The 20,911-nt window shown below is 32.8% G+C and overlaps 2 protein-coding genes across 2 annotated transcripts; both read left to right on the top strand.

Annotated features, from left to right (window-relative positions):
• On the top strand, positions 1 to 20,098 carry LOC118738202. Its single transcript, XM_036469126.1, has 8 exons — positions 1 to 121; positions 229 to 397; positions 13,802 to 14,337; positions 17,164 to 17,335; positions 17,446 to 17,505; positions 17,654 to 17,892; positions 18,354 to 18,449; positions 19,908 to 20,098. The coding sequence occupies exons 1-8, from the start codon at positions 1 to 3 to the stop codon at positions 20,096 to 20,098; spliced, it is 1,584 nt and encodes a 527-aa protein (XP_036325019.1).
• LOC118736731 (myosin regulatory light chain LC-2, mantle muscle) lies at positions 8,784 to 13,157 on the top strand. The gene is made up of 5 exons (XM_036466747.1): positions 8,784 to 8,825; positions 8,889 to 9,110; positions 9,193 to 9,312; positions 9,513 to 9,649; positions 12,977 to 13,157. Exons 1-5 carry the CDS (start codon positions 8,784 to 8,786, stop codon positions 13,155 to 13,157), a joined length of 702 nt encoding a protein of 233 aa, XP_036322640.1.
• Positions 20,099 to 20,911: the final 813 nt, after the last annotated feature.

The following is a 20,911-nucleotide window of genomic DNA, read 5'->3' as shown; positions in this document are numbered from 1 at the left end:
ATGTGCCTGAAGCCGGCGCCAACTATAAGCAGACTTGTGTGCAGCGTGGTACTGTTGACCTTCATTCATGCTAGTATTTGTCATGAGATTGCAGCATTGATGCAGAAAGATTTGTGGTTAGGTTCGTGTGCCGCAAAGTACCAATTTACTCCGCCAACAATAATTAATATATTCAGTAATGAATTTTTTTCTCTCTTTGCTGCCCCAACACCATCCCACGTAATGTAGGGTGCTCGTGCATGTATGCCAGTGAGCGTAATGCAACCAATTGGGGCAACTTTACCATTAGCGGCAGCACTTTGCGTGGCGCCAAAAATGATTGCTACTTGATTTTTATCGCGGGTGCCAGCGATGAGTTGGTCGCATTTCGCTTTCAGACGCTGCAACTGTCTGCCCGGTAAGTCAAGTGCGAATATGCATATATTTATTTATGTACTCACGTATGGGTATTTATGCGTGTAAAAGTGTTGTAATGAATATTTTTGCGAGGTGAAATTATTTGGTCACCTTACATATGTAAACACTTACATGTATGTATATTCCCCGAAGAGCTCGTTCTCAAGCAGATAAAAGAAAAAACTACACATTTATTGTAAATGTAGAAAAAGATTTTCTTGTTATCGCTTCATGCCTACCGTCCACCGATGATTTAACGTCCTCCAATGCTGCATTAATAAAATTATGTTTGCGGAAATGTGAAAAGTCGACAAATTGAAAATCGAATTCGTGAAAAATAGACCGAAAAGGAATCATGAAATCTAAAAGCAAAGAAATTCTGAGTTGAAGTGAAGCGTAACTTCAGGGTAATATTTTTCTAATTACGCAGCAGCAATGGCAATATACACTGCCGGCGCAAAGTATTGGCACAGCAAATTTTTTACAATATATGCAACAATATTTGTTCGAATATATTTTCGCCAATTTTGTATAAAAATTTAGTTCATTCTACAACCAAAAACGTAAAAATATGATTCCTAACCTTTGTGCAGAACTCGCAAAAATTCAGCAAATTTTCATGCAAATTTTCAACTTTTTAATTAGAATTTTTTTGAGTATGCAGATTTGTAGCCAATCAATATTATATTTTATTATAATAAAGTACAAGTTTTAAGTAGCTCGAAATTGCCGTTGATTTTTGAGATTTATTTTCACGCAGTCTCTTCCATATAAAAATTATATATATGGGAAAATTGCAAAACACCTTCAACCATAAAAATTATCTAAAATCAATGCGATTTTTGACTAACTCCGCATTTACATTTTTTTACTAGAATTAATGGGCTGCAAAACTGGATACACAAAAAAATCTTATTAGAAATTTGCAAATTTGCACATCAAAAAATTTTGTACATACAGTGACGAATAAAAGTATTGGCGCAGAGAGAGACAGAAACAACAAGATTTTTTAACAATTCAAACTCGTCCTTTGTTATACTAAAATTGAATCGGATTTTAAACTGCATACTTATAGCCTTATTCATTAAAAAAATAGTTTTGAAAAATGTTTATAAATTTTAAAATTTATGAAAACGTCATTTAATAAAGCTCTTTAAACCTACTTTACTTTTTATGAATAAGGTCATTAGAATCTTTCTAACAAATCTGAATATAGTTGCAAAATAAGTATGCAAATTCATTGAATTTTCCTGAGTTTTAAACAAAGATTAGAGATTTTATTTTTATGTTTTTTTGTATAAACTATATTTGTGTTAAAAATTATCGAAAATACATTGGAATGGAAAACTGTGCATATATTTCGAAAAATTTCTTGTGCCAATACTTTTGTTCGTCACTGCACATAACTACGTACATATGTATACTTGTGGGTACATACTAGGGTGTTCGATTCTTTGCATTTTTCAGAAACCGGGTTTCGAGTTATTTGAAAATTGGAAATTAAAAAAAAAAACTAGTTCCTCATTTTCAAATTACGGAAAAACGGATAAATGGGTTTCATTTTGCATATTTTCTCTACATATTTTGCTTTTGTTGTTGGCCTTTGAATTTTTAATTATGAATCAATGACCAGGCACAATCAAGAGTTCCTGAAGATGACCTCAGATTGAGGTCGAAATATCGACAATTAAAATATCAATAGAACGCAGTTTTGCGTTTTATTTAATTGCTGGGCCTCGAGCTGCTTAAAAATTATTGACATTTTCTCTACAGTAAAGGAAATTACAATATGACTACTAAAAATAGGTATAGCTGTAATTTAAAAGTTAATAAGGCAAAATAAACCCCCAAAACCCCTACTTGTATTCGCCGCTGAAACTATATAATAATCAACACATTCGTCAACTCTCACTCCTTGAATTCCTTCATCGGAGATCAGACTAAACTGTTCAGTCCAATTTGAATACAATACCCGACAACACTCTTACCACCTCTTCACATGCTCACTACATCAGCTCAACTAACATCGTTCTCCCTTCGCGAAACCATATAATAAATAATCAGAATTTTTGTATTCTGGTTTATAACTAAACTAAGTGAAAACCCAGTTTGTTCGAAAGTTACAATAATCCGGTTTATGCGGTATTCGATATCAATATTAAAAAAATAAAAACACCTAAAGTTATTCCACAACACCGATTGAAACCGGTTTGGAGAAACCTTGCCAATCGCCCGTCGAATTGGGAAAAGAGCTGGGAACGCTCTGATTTTTACAGGCTGTGTATACCTGCAGCAATCACATTAAATGCTGAATAAACCACTAAGCCAAATACTGAATGTATGTAATTTATCGGGAATCAAACTTACCTAAACAAAATCGAAAGTGTTATGGCCAGAGTTGCTGTTTTTCCTAAAATTAAGCAAAGTTAATAAATTTGCTGCTTTCTGCTTAAATGCTAAATTATTCTTCGTTCACTTAAATTTTTTAACGATCTGAAAATTATAAGATATTTGCTTCAACAATTAACAACTCCGTAAGAGATACAGCTTTTTATTTCTGTTGCTGGAAAAAGTACATTGTATTTCTTTGCTATTGGTTGTGTGTCATTTTATATAACTTTTTCGTGTTTCTTAAGAGCTGGAAACTGCCCCTATCATCTAAAAATCAAGATTTTTTCGAAAGTAGTGTCTATATTTACCCTATAAATGTGTCCACCAGTGTAATTGCTTAATCATTGGGTAAAGCCTGCACAGCTAATTGACATCAAGGCGTTAGTTTTACTGCCTTCGTTATTAAACCTTTTCTAGGAATTGTTGTTGCTAAAAGCCTCTAGAATGTGGGCCGATTTAGTAGAAAAAGCGCGCAAACACGGCAACGCGTGCAGCAAATAACACGCAGACTACATGCCACCCAATTTAATGTTCAATTTAGGTATAAATCGAAACAGATGATTAGCTGGAAAAGAGCCTAAGAGTTCGTCACTCAACACATCGCTGCGAAAACCCGCATACCTAATCCTTGCAAGTGTTGCGTCTTCGGGTGTTATGTATTAGTAATCCCATCGGTTCAATAAAAGCAAATATTCAGGACAGCTGTCCGACGTTGAAGGCAACATGAGTTTTTTCCCACCTGCAGCCCCTCGATGCCTCCCAGTCATTGCTGAGCGAACTATTCACCCACATCCTGACGATGCCGTTGATATCCCAAGGTGAGGGATGCTATAACTGGTTGCGGACCGAGGAATACCTGGTCTGAGCGCTCTCTGACAAAATGGTCAGATGCCTTGTGACCTGCTACGCAGAGTAAACCCATTTCCAACATAATTTAGTTAAGGCATTAAGCCAATTCGATTTTGTAGCTGAAAAGTTAAAATCTATAGTATGTTGGTCTAAAAGCATAAACAGACGGCAGCGTTGATCCGGATCAACTCGGGAATTAACTGCAGTTGATCCGGATTAGGACCGAGTTAATCGGGATCAACGCTGCCATCTATTTAACCTTTTAGATATTAACTGGACAAGGCTGGAGCAAATCTTTTCTGACATGATCCCCAACAGGTTCTCTATGGGATCCAAAATAATATTTAAAGCCGGCCAGATTAGTTCTTGGAACCAACTTTTTACAATACTCGTCCTACTGAACGGCTTACTGACCTGTTGAGAAATAGCATCATAATCACAAGCATCGTACAAAAATGTTATGAGTAGGCTGAATTATTGAAAAAAAGTTGTATCCATTGATCCTTCCTATTCCGTGTAGGTTGTCGCAACTTTTAACTCTTAAAAGCTCAGACAAGTTAAGTTAAGTTTGTCCAACACATTTAATTGCGACGTTTAATTTCAAATCATTATAAATTTATTTAGATTCACGAATATTTACGAATGTCTTTTTTAAAGTAATTTGCATAAAACGAACTTCTCTCATTCGCGCTTTCATCATGTTTTCAATAATTGCATACAGTATTTTGCACCCACCCAGTATAAATCTCTGCCATCAGCACAAAATCTCACATCTGTCATTTTAATAAATTAACCGTATACCTGCATTGGTGCGAGTATAACATTTAGGGGATTCCCTTAAACTCGTAAAGTCTTAAACCGTGTAAAACTCGTAAGTTTACAAGGCTTTGATGGGAATGCCCCCTTTGCGAAAAGCTGTAAATAGGTGCGTAAAGTGACTGTTGGACAGATCAACCAGGATTTTGTGAAGCAATTTTTGTTTCGTAGTATTTTCCATAACATTTTAACAACAATTAAAAATGCCGAAAATTGGCGGAAAACCTAAGTCAATACAGTTAGTGAATGAAACTCACTCATTTTATTCGCGTATTATTTTTATTTTATTTATTTTTTTCATTATTTTATCATACATTTTAGTATAAAAATTTCGGCCTCTCGGCAATACTGAGGTTTACGAGGTTACGCATCAAATTTGCCTCCTCGTAAATTTACGAGGGGCTCGTAAATAGAGCTCCATACAAATTTTGACAGTTCTATTACGCGGCTCGTAAATTTACGAGGTTTACGAGGATTTGCGATTTTAAGGGAACACCCCTATTGTATTTGCACAAATACACATACACACATATGTGCAATGCAAATATGCATATTCGATTAAAAGGGAAAATAAAATTCATAAATTCTTAAAAAATTCCTCGCCCCCCCAACGCAATAAGGCTACAAAAAATCTAAATCCAATGATGTTATAAATATTCTTCAGTATTTAGCATACATATTTATTAATGTAAACAGAATTTTTGGCATTTACAATGAAGTTACAAAAGGATAAACAAATGTGACAACGCAGCGCTGCAATGCAAGGCAATGAGTAGCATCATGCAATTGAGTAAGCGACAACGAGGCTGTGTTGTATGCAGCAATGAGCAATATGCGCGCGTATAGTATATTGCTGCATGCAACATTTAAATTAACGCAATGTTGCAACTTGTCAATGCAACGTAGTAGCAGGTAGTAGGTGACACAAGTGTAAGTGGGAGTAGGTGAACAAGTTGTTGTTGTGTCATATTGTCGGTTGTAGCTGCATTTATTTCACACATAAATTGTGTGAGTTTTCAAATGCCAAATGATTTTCCTCCATAATAAAATAGGCATCTACATACATATGTACATATGTATTTAGTTTGGCCATTTTCACTTTATTGGTTTATAAATGTTTAAGGAACTGTGTCTTTGTCACACATCATTCACATCAATCAATTCGAAAACTTAACGCTTGCGAAATATTTTATGGGAATGTATTTATTGCAGGAGCGTGTGCCGCAGCTGTGGGAGGCCATCAAATACAAGCAGCCATATATATATATATCTTTTTATATGTATGTGTGTGTCTCTGCGTAGAGACGTCGATTATAATGTAAACAGAAATTAGGGCTGTCAAAAGCATATTGAATTAATTATGAACTTCTAATCCCAATTCGGTCATTACTTAAAAGGCATTCACTAAAAAATAAATGTCGTTAACAATTTACCACTGTTTACACTGTACTAGGTGAAATTAAGTTTAATGTCTTAAGAATAATTCATTGAGCCATATGCAAATTAAAATTTCAGACCTTTTACTTGATTTATTCAAACAAAATTTAATTAAAAGACATGAAGTTTTCAGAGAAAGCAATTGCTTAGTTTTTATTCATACGGCCCATTGTCTTTTGAAAGTGCACTTTGTGTTAGCAAAAAAAATATTTTGACATTTCTTGAAACGCTACCAAGGTCAGCATTTCCGCAATGTGAGCTATTCTGCCAAATATAAAGTTTGAATTTCTGATAAACAGATTTTTTAGTACATAATCTTGATATTGTCAATAGTGAACTATTTTTCGATTATATGGAGAGGAAACAATTTTTTTTAAATACCCACCGTATAAATGTTTTTATAAATGTAATTTTATTTTTTTTTTTACGAATATTTAAAACAAATATTTTGATAAAACAAAAAAATGGAACCCTTTAAGCGCCACGGCCGCTAAGGATTTTTTAAATTTTTTTGCAAAAATTTTGGAAGCTAATTATATGAGTTAATAAATATTGGATTTTTTCAAATCATTAACTGATTTAGCTATACTAAATTTTGACCAAAAATTGGGTGGAATTTCCCATAGCGCATTTTAAAAAATATAAAAAGAGTAGCAGAAAACTCTAAAGAAAATCGTGAACTTAAGATAAAATGTTCCTAATTAATTTTTGTTTTTTCGAAATTCAGCATTGCACAGTTTAAAACATCAATAAACTTTTTTCGGTGTTTATTAAAAACCAGGGACGGTAATCAACATTTAATCATTATTTTATGGTTTTCATTTTTTTCGCTAAAAATAATAATTATTAGTGCTTTTTTTTCGCTCAACGGAAATAATTATTATTTGATTTTTATTTTTTCGTTCACAAATAATGATTACATATTTTAAGATTTTTATTTTCCCCCTCAGAAATAAAAATTATTATTGAGTCTTATTTTTCCACTTAAAAATAATGCAATTTTGGCCTGGAAATTTTGGGACTTATTCCTTATTATTTATTAGGTTGTCACTCCCTCTGAAAGGAATACGTCGAAAATCACGCTGCTATAGCTTTTGAGTTCTTTGAATGATCATTATTTTTTAAGTGAAAAAATAAAACTCAATAATAATTATTATTATTATCATCAAATAATCATTATTTTTGATCGAAAAATAAAAATCAAGTAATAATAATTTACTTTGAGCGGTAAAATAAAACTCAAGGATTAATTATTATTTTTAATCTTTAATTATTAAACTCGAAAAATAAAAATCATGGTAAATTACGGTAGAACGTACGAACACAAATACATACGTGAGTATAGTTAAGATTCTTTAACGACGTTACAACTTGTTGATTTTTTTTTTTTGTTAAAATTTAAAAATTAATTACTTTACACCCCTGTTAAAAACCAGTGTTTCAAACAAATTTGAAATAAGCTCAGTTTTTATACGGTTTTATAGCTACGCTGTAAAGAAACAAATAAAATTAGAGAGCACCTTCCTATATAAAGGTCAATTTTCAAAGTAAAAACAAACTAGTTTATGCCCTTTGTCTGTTGCCGTGAATATTTTCATTTCTGAAGGTTTTGTCTCCATTCGTACGATGTGATCGAGCCAACGGAGCCGTTGTACTGTTATTCGTTGCACTATGTTTATATTGCTGCAAAGTTCAAAGAGCTCAAACTTCATTCATGCATATAGTGAAGACCTGGTCTTAAGTCATAATTACATATAAGGCCTAAATAATTCGTTGACGGTGGGCTTCAGCCTTTCACAAAAGCCACTCAGTATGATCTTATGTATGTATATCCAATGTTTAAGAGGCGAATCCTGCGGTAGTTACCGCGTGGAGTGGGCAGAGCACACTTAAATTCCCGTCGACGGGCATAAGTTCGCACGAACATATTCTACACAAGTGGTGATGCTTGCACCTTATTATCTCCCGCCGCCGTACTTCAATAGTGCAGCTTCAGCTGGGTTTTTCGTGGGAGTTCGGGTTCATATTTTTACGTTAAGTTACATCAAGTTCTTCGAGGATGTTAAACGGTTATGCGGTCAAAGAGGGGATCTCTTTCAACTCACAAAAAAAAAATTATTTTTATCGTCTTCATATTGTTCGGTGGAAATTCAGTTCAATACGAATACATTTTTTTTTTTAATATTTAAAAATTGCCCTAAAGCAATTTCGTATTTTTCTAAAAATCAATTACCTCTAAAAATCACCACCCTCATATTGTAATATGGCTAATATGTCTTTAATAGACGAATTCATAAAATTTACAAGGCAATTTTTATCGAGGAAATTAAGCCAAATGCCGGCTGCTGTGCAGGCGGACACTCCAATGACATTTTCGCAGTCTCAGTTGCGTCGACGCGACAAAATGAAGCGAACAGGTACATAGATGACCGACCATAAGTTATTTGCTAGTCGCCATTAGCTGCGAGGCTGTAATGCAAATCGAATGCGGTGGAGAAGAATTGTCGTGGAAAGCTTAGCAGAAATCGCACTAAAAATACTAGAACGGATGGCGAAAAACTCGACCATTCAATGTGTCACATAAAGTGCGTTCGCCAACAAATAGACGTCGATTCTTTTTCAATATAGAAAATATTTCGATTAAATAATTAATTCTCCTTCAATTTGTCAATAAACTCGCCCCAAAACGTGAAACGATTTTTCAGTTAACGATTAGCAAAGCGAGTGCACGAACGTATAAAGAAACGCCCTAACATAACGGCCGTGGTCGAGGTACATAACGCGAGTGTTAGATAACCAAAAAAAAAAAAAAAACTAAAATATCCTTTTCAGGTGTGTCAAGAAAAAAATTTAATTGAAAATCAAAACAGAAGCACATTTAGTGTATTTTAGAAATGGGCGACCCAATCTCTTTTTCTGTTGAGGATATGGAGAAGGTACTAAGCGACATCTAGAAAAAATTTTCGAAAAACTTTCAAATTGTATTTTCATCTGTGTAGCGACGCCGCCGCGCTAGCGCTGCTCGAAAGGCTTCGATTGTGCGTCCTCCTTCGCCGCCAAAAATAGAATCCGAGTCCTTGGCTGTCATCAATGAAATATTTAACCCAACTTATATAAAACCAGTTACCAAAGGTCCCTATCGCGCTCCCGATGAAGTGTCTGCCGATGACTTTGAAGCTATGAAGGATTTAGATATTAGCAAAGTGGCTGAATTGAAGGAAGTAAAGAAAAACAAAAGTGTTGTTTTTTTTTTTGTTAATCGAACAAGCAAATTATTTACATCCACATATCTGGTGTGTATAGGTTTTTCTGCTGCTCGACCTGGACAGCGATGGTTTGATATCGAAGGATGATTTACGTTTCACTTTCACAGCGCTTGGCACAGACACACCTGACGAGCAGATCGAAGAAATGTTAAAAGAGGTGAATTAAACAGATTTGAATGATAGCGAGTACATGATTTATGCTTGCCATTTGATTGAAACAAACCAAAAAAAAAAAACAAAAAACATGCATGTACGAGTGATAGAAAGTGAATAAATTAAGAGTGTCCAAATATGTATGATAAAAAGTTTAAAGTTAAATATGGAAATGTGTACATATAAGTATAAACGTTCATATAGGCAAAGGATCCCTTGGATTATGAAGCTTTTATCGAATTAATGAGCCACCGCACCGTGGAGTTGGATCCTGAGGACGTGTTATTGGAAGCCTGGAGTAAGTGGGATGATTATGGCACAGGCAAAATAGAGGAGAAAAAGTGAGTAAACGCTGATATACATATTTACTTACATACGTATAACCTGATTCTATATGACCCCACACACGTATTTAGTATTTACTTTATTTTATAATTTGTTTTGATTTTGATTGATATTGAACTACAAACTTGAGTATTGGCAAGCGCTGTTAAAACTTAAACTCGTTTGCTGTGCGATTCAGTTGTAATTTCCAATAGCGTAAGCGAACCTATCACACGCACGAATCATTACAAAATAGTCAAACGCATTTGCTAAAGATTTGCACGCTTTCTCTACATGAATATATCAGACTCCGAAACCCATCGTAGTTATGACTCATGTCGAGAGAGAAGGAGTATCTTTATATTGAAAATTTATATTTGATTATTATAAGATTTTTTTTTTTGATTGCTTCGAATCCTTCATGATCTAAATCAGTAATCTGAAAATAACTTTAGAATGAAAGCTTGCCATCAGAATCGTGCGACAAAAGCAAAACAAAATTTCAAAAGACAAGAAAGAATCGATATACTCACGGAACTATGGGCCAAATATAGTAAAGCTGCGTTTTTGGTTTATCACTCTGACGTCAGAATTTTTTTTCAAAGGAATCACAAATTTTAAATATATGATTAATTCAAAAAAAAAGTTAAAAATAAATAAATCAGTGCAATGTAGAAATACAATATGGGTACCAAATGGGAGAGGAAATTCTGTAGAATTTCGAAACAATAAAGTCTTTTGATTTACAAGGACGAATAGGTATTGAGAATGTGCTTTTAATAAATTTTATCTTTTTAAGTTAATAAAATTTTCAGAACGAAATTCGAGGTTGAGGTTGTGCGTATATTAACCCCCCAAAAATAATTAAAAGGTAAAAAAAAACATTGCAAATTTTCAAGGATATTTATGGAAAAAATTGTAAAGGACATTTTCCATACCCATTCGTCCTTATGTACCGTAAAGTTTATCCTTTTATAATTCTACAGATTTTTTTTTTGTTATGATACCCGCACTGTTATCCTACATTGCACTGAATTTTTTAAATAATTTTTTGAAATAATCATACTTTTTAAATTTCGAAGTCCTTAAAAAAAATACAGACGTCAGAGAGAAAAACTAGGTACGCATTTTTACTAAAATGTACCCATAGTTTAGCGAATATATTAATTTTTTTTTTGTGTGTAAAATATATTGTCGCACGGCATAATTATTAAGGCTGTGTGTAAATTGCTACCTAAATAGAGAAAAATCCTAAATCCTTCTCAAGTGTTTTTCAAGCACTGAAAAGGACAATTTACATTTTTTGAGCATATTTGTCAACCCAAGTTTAATTATGGAATATATTTGGACGAGCAATTAAGCGTACAATGATTTGTTTTTTGGTTTAATTAATTTGTATGACAAAAAAAAAAATTACTTTAAAGCAAAAAGCAAAACCCACTTCAATTCTCATTTAAAAATTTGAGACTACCAAAATTTGTTCATGTTTCTAAGATCGAACTAAACCAAATTAGTATGGGACCACCTCTGAGGTACCACCTTTCCTTTAAAAAGAGTATTACAGAAAATTGTTAACGTGGCCCAAGATTATGCGGTAACATACATAAAAATAATAAGAATAATACTCCGGCGAATTGATAAACTCTTCCTTTTTTAAAGTCGATTAAAAAGGAAATATTTACCAAAAAGTGGAATTTTCAATATTTTCAAAAGCTTATACATATCGCTAGGTTAGAGTGCAAAGTTGCTAAGTCCATTTTATTTTAATTTACAGGAGAGGAAAAAACTTCTTATAGCCATTTCCTTCAAGTATTCGCAATTCTTTGAATACAACATTTCGCCCGTTTAAAGCAAAGCCAAACTCCATACGAATAAGAAGGATTCGATCTTTATTAAAAGATTTCGTATTACTTTGGTTGTGTCGGATTTTCGGTGCCTCCTTTGGACTTAGCAAATTTGCCTTTCATTGAATGAAAGCGAGAAAAACTACAACCTATAAATTAATCTTTTTCGAAACGATGAATTTTTAATATCCTCTGCTTCCTTTATCAAAATAAGAGTTTTCATAAAGAGTGAACCGAGCAACTTTTCACTCGTAAGATAGCGATATTTCGAAAATTCATGAACCGATTTTCACAACGTGGATATGGTTGGAAACGTAATTGAAATATATTTTATTTTATATACACTGAAAATAAAACTTCGTAAAAGTGCTACGAAAAACTTTCGTAGTCTCGGTTTTTGTACAATGTACGAAACTTTCGTTCATAATACGAACTCATTTTTCACAACAAAACAAGGCACGAAAGGAGTTTCGTAAGGCATTTTTTTAGAATAATTTATGAAAACTTGCGTTTATTTTACGAAACACATTCGTAAAGTTTAAATAAATTGATAAGATAAAGTAAATATTGCAATATGGGTAGCAAACTAAAGAGGAAAATTTACTGCTGAAAATATTTTTAAAGGGTGTTACCAACTAAAAATATTTCATTCAAAAAAAATTCCTTCATTAAAATTGATAAGATAAATAAAATTACAATCGATACCCGATTAAACTAAAAAGATTTATAAAAGTTTACTGTCAAAGATATTTTTGAAGCGGGTTTTCACCTATTTAAAAAGTTTAATTCGGTTAAATTGATAGGATAAGGTCAATATTGAAGTACACCATTAAGGAAACAATGCAATGAAAATCGATTGATAAATAAACCAGTTTTGTATGGTCAAATGAAAAAGTGCAATAATTTTTTATGAAATATAAACAAGAAATAATGTTACTCATACGCCACATCGTACATGACTTTCTCGCACATAGCGTTTGAGTAACATTTTCCATGTTAAAGTTTGAAGTTTATTCCATTCACAATGCAAACTTAAAATGCAAATATTTTAGGAAAATTAGATTTTGGGAAAAACGGTATACAGACCCGTAATCTACGACCTAAACTTAAGTTTTTGTATCTCGGTTTTTTTCTATATAATTTTAGGGTTCCTAAAGTGCAATTATTATCTCTTATTTAGTGAAAAAATAAAAAAATAGAAATCATAGAATAGTCGTTATTTGTGATCGAAAAAAATAAAAAAATAGATATTTTTTCAGATGAGCGAATAAATATAACTCAAAAATGAATGCTATTTTTAAACTATATTATGTTTAAATACTCTGTTGCTTGCTTCTCTCGCGAATATCTAATGCCGAGTTTTTTTTTACCTTATTTTGTGATTTAGTTTCAACTTTTTAAAATTTTCCAAATCATAAAAATCCTTTCCTTGACTATAACAACAATACTACCACTGATATATGTACCTTGAAATGATGCTCTATTCTCTTTTTTTTTTAGAATGTATGAAGAACTTACCAACTTCGGAGATGTCATGACCACGGCTGAAGCCAATGAAGCGCTTAAATATGCACCGATAGCCAAAGCAAAAACACTTGAAGAACCTCCCATGATTGACTATCCGGCCTTCTGTCGTATCTTGTGTGGTATGCGAAAGCGAAAACCACGACAGGAAGATTAATAAAAAAAAAAAACAAAAAAAACATGCATACATATATATCCACCTATAACTTAATTTATAGTACTTTACTAGCAACCAGTCCAAAATGTGACTTATTCTATCCACAACCGCATACATATGTAGAACTTACATATACATATATGTATGTACATATGAACATATGTATGTAAGCACATGTGTCTAGTTATTTTATTATGAATACCATGTAAAGTGAAATTTTTATTACACACGAATACTTTTTTGTCTTTGCTCATTCGAATTTTTCTGTTTGAAAATACAATAAATCAAATGAGCTGTGCGGCAAAGGGGCACGCAGAACAAAAATGCGCTGTGAGCGTTTAAACCATTGGCATTTTTATTTTTAACCGTCCTGCAAGCTTTGTACGCTTCGAGCGCCTCGCATGACCAAACCCACCAATGACTAATAAATTTTCAAACTCAATTTCGTTTCATGCACTTGCACGTTCACCACAAATGCCGCCAATGTCGCCAATGCCTGCCTGGTGTTCGCCGCTTGCTTCGCTACAATTATTGCCCATTGCTTTTGCTACTTTTGCCTTTGCTTCTGCTTCGCTTACTGCCTCATTGCTGCAATGCCACGTTGTGTTGCTGGCTATTTGGTGCACTTCCGTTACCATTTTCAGCTGTTCGGACTACATAGAAATATTTCCGTTCCTACGGGAGCCCGTCATTGAGAGCTCGACTAATCCGGATTATGTTATTTGCAATCGCACTACTGTCACATCGGCAAGTGTGCCAGCATTAGCATCTACTACTCCAACGGTGGCAACACCAACGCTTGCAACCAAGAGGACGGCGGCAACTAAACCAGCGCCACCCACTACGGTGGAAGCCAAGCAGAAAACATCGTCCGTTAATGTCAATGCATCGTCAATGGCGACACTAGCTATCAAGAAGCCAACGATGCTGTCGATGAGTAGCGTTGCCAACTATGCGCATTCGACGGTTATTGCTGCCAATAATTCGGTTGGCGGCAGTATCGGTGATTTACGTAGCAATGAGTTTATTTATAGCTCAGGCAAAATTTTCGGTATTCGCGTCCGTTTCAAGCAGCAACAACAACAACAGCGAGAGAAATCACTTCAAGCTGCTGATGATGCCGATGCCCTCAAAAGTTTCCAACTCAACATTACCGGAGAGTATCGATTCTTGAAGAAGGGTAATGCATTTTACATATACATATTTACGCCCATGATTTTTTAAAATTAGATCTATTGATTTTTTTATTGATTAATAGTGCGCTGCTGAAACCAATTATTATTTAATATATCCTAATTTTACTTTTGTATTCAGACATATACAGTAGAGTGGTCCAAAAAAATAAAGTCGGAGTTTTAATGCCGGCACACCCTAGGATTGATCTATATCCTAAAAAATATACCCAAATTTTTTTATCTTGAAATCAAAAAATATTTAGGGAGTGCCCAAAGCGCCCAAAGTTTTCCATGTATTTTATATAGAGAAAAAACATCTTTTCGTAGAAATAGTGTAGAATTCTTGAAAATCCATATTTTTCGATCGGAAAACTTTACTTATCTTCAGGAGACTCCCAGTAATAATACCCAATGTTTTTTTAAAAATTTTTCATGGTAACTATATTTTATAGGTCCTCCAAAGCCCTTAGAAAATGCAATGGGGGGACCAATAAAAAATCTTTTATCATAAAAAATGGTTAAATAAACAATTGGATATTAATACTGGAAGTCTCCTGAAGAGAACCACAGTTTTCCGGTAAAAAATATTATTTTCAAGAGTTTTATACCATTTCTACTAAAAATTGTATTTTCTCCATATAAAATACATGGAAAACTTTGTCCGCTTTGAGCACTCCCTAAATGTTTTTTGATTTCAAAATAAAAAAATATGGGTATATTTTTTTTCTGTATATAACAATCGTAGGGGGTGGCGGCATTGAAAATCCGACCTTATTTTTTTACATACATTTTTGGACCACTTTAATGTACAGGCTATGATAAAAATGTATTACATAGCACATATTTATGTAGGTAAAATAAAACACCGAGTGACGAAAGCTGAAATAGAAACACAAAATTTATAATATCAATTTCGTGACGAAAATTATTAATTTTAATTAATTTGTTTAACTGTCCTGAAAACTAAGGGAAAATAGTCTTTTTTATTTCCAGGGCAGTTAAAAAAATTAGTATAATTTTCGTCACGAAGTTGATATAATAAATTTCGTGTTTCTAGTTCAGCTTTCGTCAATCGAAAATTTTACCTCAAAGAGTTGTTTTATTTTATATCAATTATTTTGGGATAGCAAATTTAAAATCAACGAAAATCCAAACAAAAATGTAAAAGTTTTATTTTTCTCAAATAAATTGCTAAACACTATCTAAATCTAAATGATTTATTCAAATATTTAACATTGAACTTTATTCCATTAAACATTTAATTTTTCGAATACAGCATAATGGCCTTATTAAAAAAAATAAATAAAATGCTGAAAACCTATTTGAAATTTGGCAAACTCCAAATTGATTTTAGACCTATGGTTTCTTTGGAAAATTTTCTTAGAATTACAAGGAGTCAAAAAAATCTCCTCTACAAATTGACCCGCCCTAATATAGCTATATATACATATATGAGAAATTGAACTGAACACAACTGGCCTTCAAACGAGAAAGTTCAAACATTCTGAAGCGAAAATTTGCATAATTAAATAATTAAATAATAAATGATTGAAGTTAACAACAACGTGGAGCTTTGTACCAAAATGTCACATTTCCATTGTAAACGATTATACGTAGATTGACAAAGTTGATTTCTTACCATCGATCTTTGAAGTAATTTTACAGGCAATAAATACCTTAAGTAATGGTGAAACTATTACTATTTTTTTGTATATTAGAATACTTTTATCTTTTAGCCATTACAAGTTAATTAACAAACAAAATTTTAGTTTATGATGCGACTGATTGGAAATGTAGCGTTTTGGTGAGTTCATTACAACAATGTTATAACTAAACTGTTCCAAGAAATATTACGTTTTGCTTAAAATTGCATAAATCATAAAAATTAAGAGATCGGTTTTATTTTATACACATACTAAATTTTTATTTTTATACCTTAAGTGCACAACCAGTCTCACAACAATTACATACTCCTAATTGATCGTCGATTTCATATATTTCGATATCAAAAGCGGGCCTTTCTTCATTAAAGATCGTTTTGAAAAAATTCAAGCTTTCCAAATCGCCGAAGGTATTTCTTCAATAACTTAGATAAATCTTTCATTTTTCATTCGCTATTTTATTGCCCTTGGAAATACTTATATCTGTTGTGGTCGCACACAATCAGAGCCGGTTTCAACATGTCGAAGCCCCTAAGCAATATAATTGTCGAGGCCCTAAAATATATATTTTTTTATACTATAATTAGGCTATTTTTTCACTACATCATTCGTCAGTCCAAGATATACCTTCGTAATGTCCTTGTACAATGACACAAATGAATAATGCAAAAATCATTTTATACGATTTCTCTTCAGGTAAAATAAAAATAAATAAAATATTTGGATTAATTTTATATGAATCCGACCAACTGGTTTATGCAAAAAAAATCGACATACATTTTTGTTCAGCTATGCCTCTTTTTTTTTGAAGAAAATGTTCGATATTTAGTTTCTAAGGCGTGCTCACAATCTAGTTAATATGTTTAAGATTTTGTTTTCCGCCTTGTAATTTTATGATAATTTGGTAATCCACCATATGCAAGCTTTCAAGAAACTTTAAGATTATGTTTATACCACTGTATGAAAATCCAATTTTTGACAAAAGATATGAATGAATATGTATGGAATTAGATATAAAAAATACGTGTAACTTATTTCATAGACCCAACGTTTTGCGGAAAAACCAAATACATACATGCATATGCAGTATATATATGTATGTATATATATGCAGTATATGTATGTATATATGTATGTACATATACATATTTTGTAATTGAAACTTTTTAGAACACTTCCAAAATGATGGACGCCTTATACCTGGATCATATTGTGATTACTACTTTTTTGCTGATGCCAATGCAAAATCAGAAAATTTCGAAATTTGGCAATACTTTCATTCGCCGCGTTTTCCAGCCAAATATCCGGCGCATATTAAATGTGCTTACAAATTTATTGGCAGGTATTAAACACTGTATGCGAAACAACAAAACATAATAATGCAAAAATATAAACGAACTAAGGTTAATTTCTAGCTAAGTAATTCCAAACTGTATCCCTTTTTACTCTCAGACCAGAAAGCTGCGTAGAAATAGTATTTGAGGAGCTGCAATTACCTAAAAAGAACAACAGGTATTTACGTCTGCGCTAATTCAAATAAAAATATTTGCATTGGTATGTAAAAGTACCTAAGATATTTTCTTCAAACCCAAGTCAGCTTATACTAATATTCTCTAATAAATTTACTTCATATTTTCTTTTAAACCCGTATTTAATTTAGCTGCAACATGGATAAGCTAACCATTTTTGATTCGGAATCTGCCAATATGAATGCTGTTATTGATGTAATTTGTGATGTGTTGCCATCACGCCGCATTGTTAGCTCCGGTCCTGATTTACTTATAGAATTCAATGCCAGCTCCAATATAACGGCCAAAGGATTTCGCGGCAAATACAAATTTATACACAATGAAATCGCTTATCAAACAACGCCAGCAATACTAACCAAACAAACAACAGGTAAATGCAATCTTGAGTTATAAAAAAATAAATCAAACCTATTTGTACATATGTACATTAGTGCGTACCACCTTGCTAACTTAGTTAAGATCAATGAACTTTGCACTAACAAAATTGCATCATCGAGGCAAAAACATCGAAAAATTACGAAAAATGTAAAGAGACAAGCCTTACGTTCGGTCGAAAAAAAACTTTTTCGAAATTGACTTGCAAAAATACTCATACTCATATGCATGTGTGAATACTTATACCGAGTTTAATGAGGCGATAGTACAGGCAACGCCTAGTGTGAATGGTCTTTCAACTAATCGCTTCCAACGAATTTGGGATGCAGCCAACTTTTGATTCTAAAAATTTCTATAAAATCGCCTCATGTAAACACCGTATAATCTCCTAATATATATGTATAAACATTTTTGTGTGCATATTTTCATATGTTCACTGCTTTTTAATACGCACAGAAAAAGTTATGGCTTTGGAAACAATCGGCTTTCGAAAGGAGACTCAACATCCAGTTCTCACAGTCGATGAATGGGATAAATTTTTCAAGGATAATGGTGAGTGGGAAAAAAATCTTATTCCGGAAGGAAGTTTTTATCTTTTGAATGTCGAAAAGAAATTTAACAACAGGATAATAAAAACGTTAAGCTTAGTTAAAAACAAAAAACACTTTACCCTGGGATATAAACGAAGGCAAGAAAATCGTATCTACATATCACTCATATACGAGTACTAAAATTAAGCCACTCAAAAAATTTGATTTTCGAGGGGGTGCGTTTAAAGTTTTCAATTGATTTCAAAATGTAGAAAAAAGTTAGGCATATTGTTTTCTTACGCGGAAACCACACAGACTCTTTACACTAAGCTTGTCCACAGTATGAAACATAATACAGCTAATATTTTTTCAACATTTGGCAAAAAGTTTTGTTTTTTGAATTGTAAGAGTATTTTAGTCAATAAGCGGTACGTACAGAATACTCCGATATCCTAATATCCCTTCTGATATTCTAGTATATTTACGGTGACCATTGTCAGTCCTCTTCCTTTCTCTATTCTCTATTTCTTCTTCTCTATTTCTTTTGACGTCGTGTATTTCTTTTAATGTTCTGTATTTATCCTGTATTCGGTGTTCGGCTTTTGCTCAGTTTTAAGTAACGTTTTTATTTTTATTTTTTTTTCAAATAGTTTTCAACTGACCCTCCAATAACAGCCCAAGATACGATCTTGAAGCGATTGAAAAATTGTTCTTAACTTTTACAAAAAATTGTCTGTGACCAAACATCGTCATTTTGAGCTGTTCAAAAAATGATCAGAATTGGTATAACCAATCGAGCAAAGAATTAAAATCCTAAAACTTTCGAAGAGAGTTATTCAGCCTTATCATGAGTTTCATTTTCCCTGAACCGGTTTACTTTTCACGTTCGGTTTCCATGTATTTACTCAAACTCAGGGTAAGGCATATTAGCCATAACTTCCAAAACAATTCAAATTTCGAAAAATTATCAAATTTGTATTTTTATGAGTTTCAAAAAAATGTTGGCCCACTTCACAAATATTTACTTCATAGGAAGCAAGAGAAATCGTCCCCAAAAGGTACCTCTTTTATTTCTTCCTGTTTACTAATATTCAATGAAAGGCAAATAAGACTAAAATAATACGAAATGTTTAATTAAAATTGATTCCTTTTGATTCGTATGGAGTTTTGCTTTGCTTTTAATATTCAAAATGTTGTTTGATAAGATTTGCAAAAAATACTTGAAGAAAATAGCGAGAGGAAATTTATTCCTCTGCTGTAAATTTTCAAAACCAAATTGGGCATGGAATGACGGAAAATCGTTCCAAATACACAACAAACCAAAAGGAAACCATTACTTAATGTTGATTTTAACAGCGAAGTATTCATTACCCGCAAATGTTTACCTTTCCAAAATAGTCCCCTCTCATTCAGATATTTACTAGCCTACCACACTCAAATCGTTGGCATTTCTTAATTTCCATGAAATATCCGATGCTAGGTCGCCACGTTATGCTGATCATACCAGCGCTTACTAATGTTATATCGGGCGAGTTGCTGGAGCTGCCCGCAATCCTGCTGGGTGCGTCGTCGTTCATTGCGCCGAATGTCGGATCTTTTATCTGCTCAGCCAATCGTTTTCCTAACGATCGTTCGACAGGCTTGAATGCCAAAGATCGTGGCGCGCGTTGAAGTCTCCAACTCCATACGGTTTTCACCTCCCATGCTCACTATTTATGCATGAGGCCCAATGAGTTAGAGCTGTCTAAGAACATAAATGTATGCGTTCTTATTTTTAGTTGCGAGTAATAGCGTTGAACAACTATCGACAATACTTATTCGATAGTTTTGATAGCGATAATGTAAAATATGCGATACTATTAAAAAAAAAATTTATACACCTCCTACGTTCGTAAAGAGTGTATTAAATTAAGACGAACTCCTATATTAATAATATAATAAAGCAACTTAAAAAACAATTTATATAGCTACCTTTCTAACAATTGATATTTCAAGTTAATCTCTGTTAACCTATGTATATGTGATTTAATTAATTATATGTATTAATGTATGCCTTTGTATTGAATTTATTTGTTGTACTAATAAAGATCTTAGTCTTACTGAACTAATATCACTGGTTTACAGCAAAAATGTTCTATGGAGATATTTTTTTTCTACGGATACGTTTTCGAGACACATATTTTCAATTTACCGATATTCAGCTTAAAACAAAAATTGGTTCCTTTTAATCACGTATATCTTACGAACTAATTTAAAAATCTTAATATAATATACGGAAAATGAAAGCTAATGAAATTCTCCATATAAAATTCTCCGTATATATATCACTTTCCGAGTACTAAAGCCCGTTCTGTTACAAAAAAAAATCAAATTACTAATGAAAAATATCGATGGATAAATAAGAAATAATGAGTGGTCAAATGAAAATACGCAAAGATTTCTTGAATGAAAAATCAGCAGGGAAGAAAGTTACTCATACGCCAC

Source organism: Rhagoletis pomonella, unplaced genomic scaffold (genome assembly GCF_013731165.1).
Source record: "Rhagoletis pomonella isolate Grant_MI unplaced genomic scaffold, Rhpom_1.0 Rhpom_scaffold_00004, whole genome shotgun sequence".
Taxonomy (NCBI): domain Eukaryota; kingdom Metazoa; phylum Arthropoda; class Insecta; order Diptera; family Tephritidae; genus Rhagoletis; species Rhagoletis pomonella.
This window is presented reverse-complemented; position numbering and strand designations above follow the sequence as displayed.

What these genes read in the sequence shown, in the direction of transcription:
- LOC118736731 (XM_036466747.1), top strand. Translation starts at nt 8,784, where the DNA reads ATGGGCGACCCAATCTCTTTTTCTGTTGAGGATATGGAGAAG. An exon ending in CTGTTGAGGATATGGAGAAG is followed by an intron (nt 8,826 to 8,888) that starts GTACTAAGCGAC and finishes TCATCTGTGTAG; the next exon opens with CGACGCCGCCGCGCTAGCGC. An exon ending in AAGTGGCTGAATTGAAGGAA is followed by an intron (nt 9,111 to 9,192) that starts GTAAAGAAAAAC and finishes TGGTGTGTATAG; the next exon opens with GTTTTTCTGCTGCTCGACCT.
- LOC118738202 (XM_036469126.1), top strand. Translation starts at nt 1, where the DNA reads ATGTGCCTGAAGCCGGCGCCAACTATAAGCAGACTTGTGTGCAGCGTG. An exon ending in ACGCTGCAACTGTCTGCCCG is followed by an intron (nt 398 to 13,801) that starts GTAAGTCAAGTG and finishes TACCATTTTCAG; the next exon opens with CTGTTCGGACTACATAGAAA. An exon ending in TAAATTTTTCAAGGATAATG is followed by an intron (nt 18,450 to 19,907) that starts GTGAGTGGGAAA and finishes ATCCGATGCTAG; the next exon opens with GTCGCCACGTTATGCTGATC.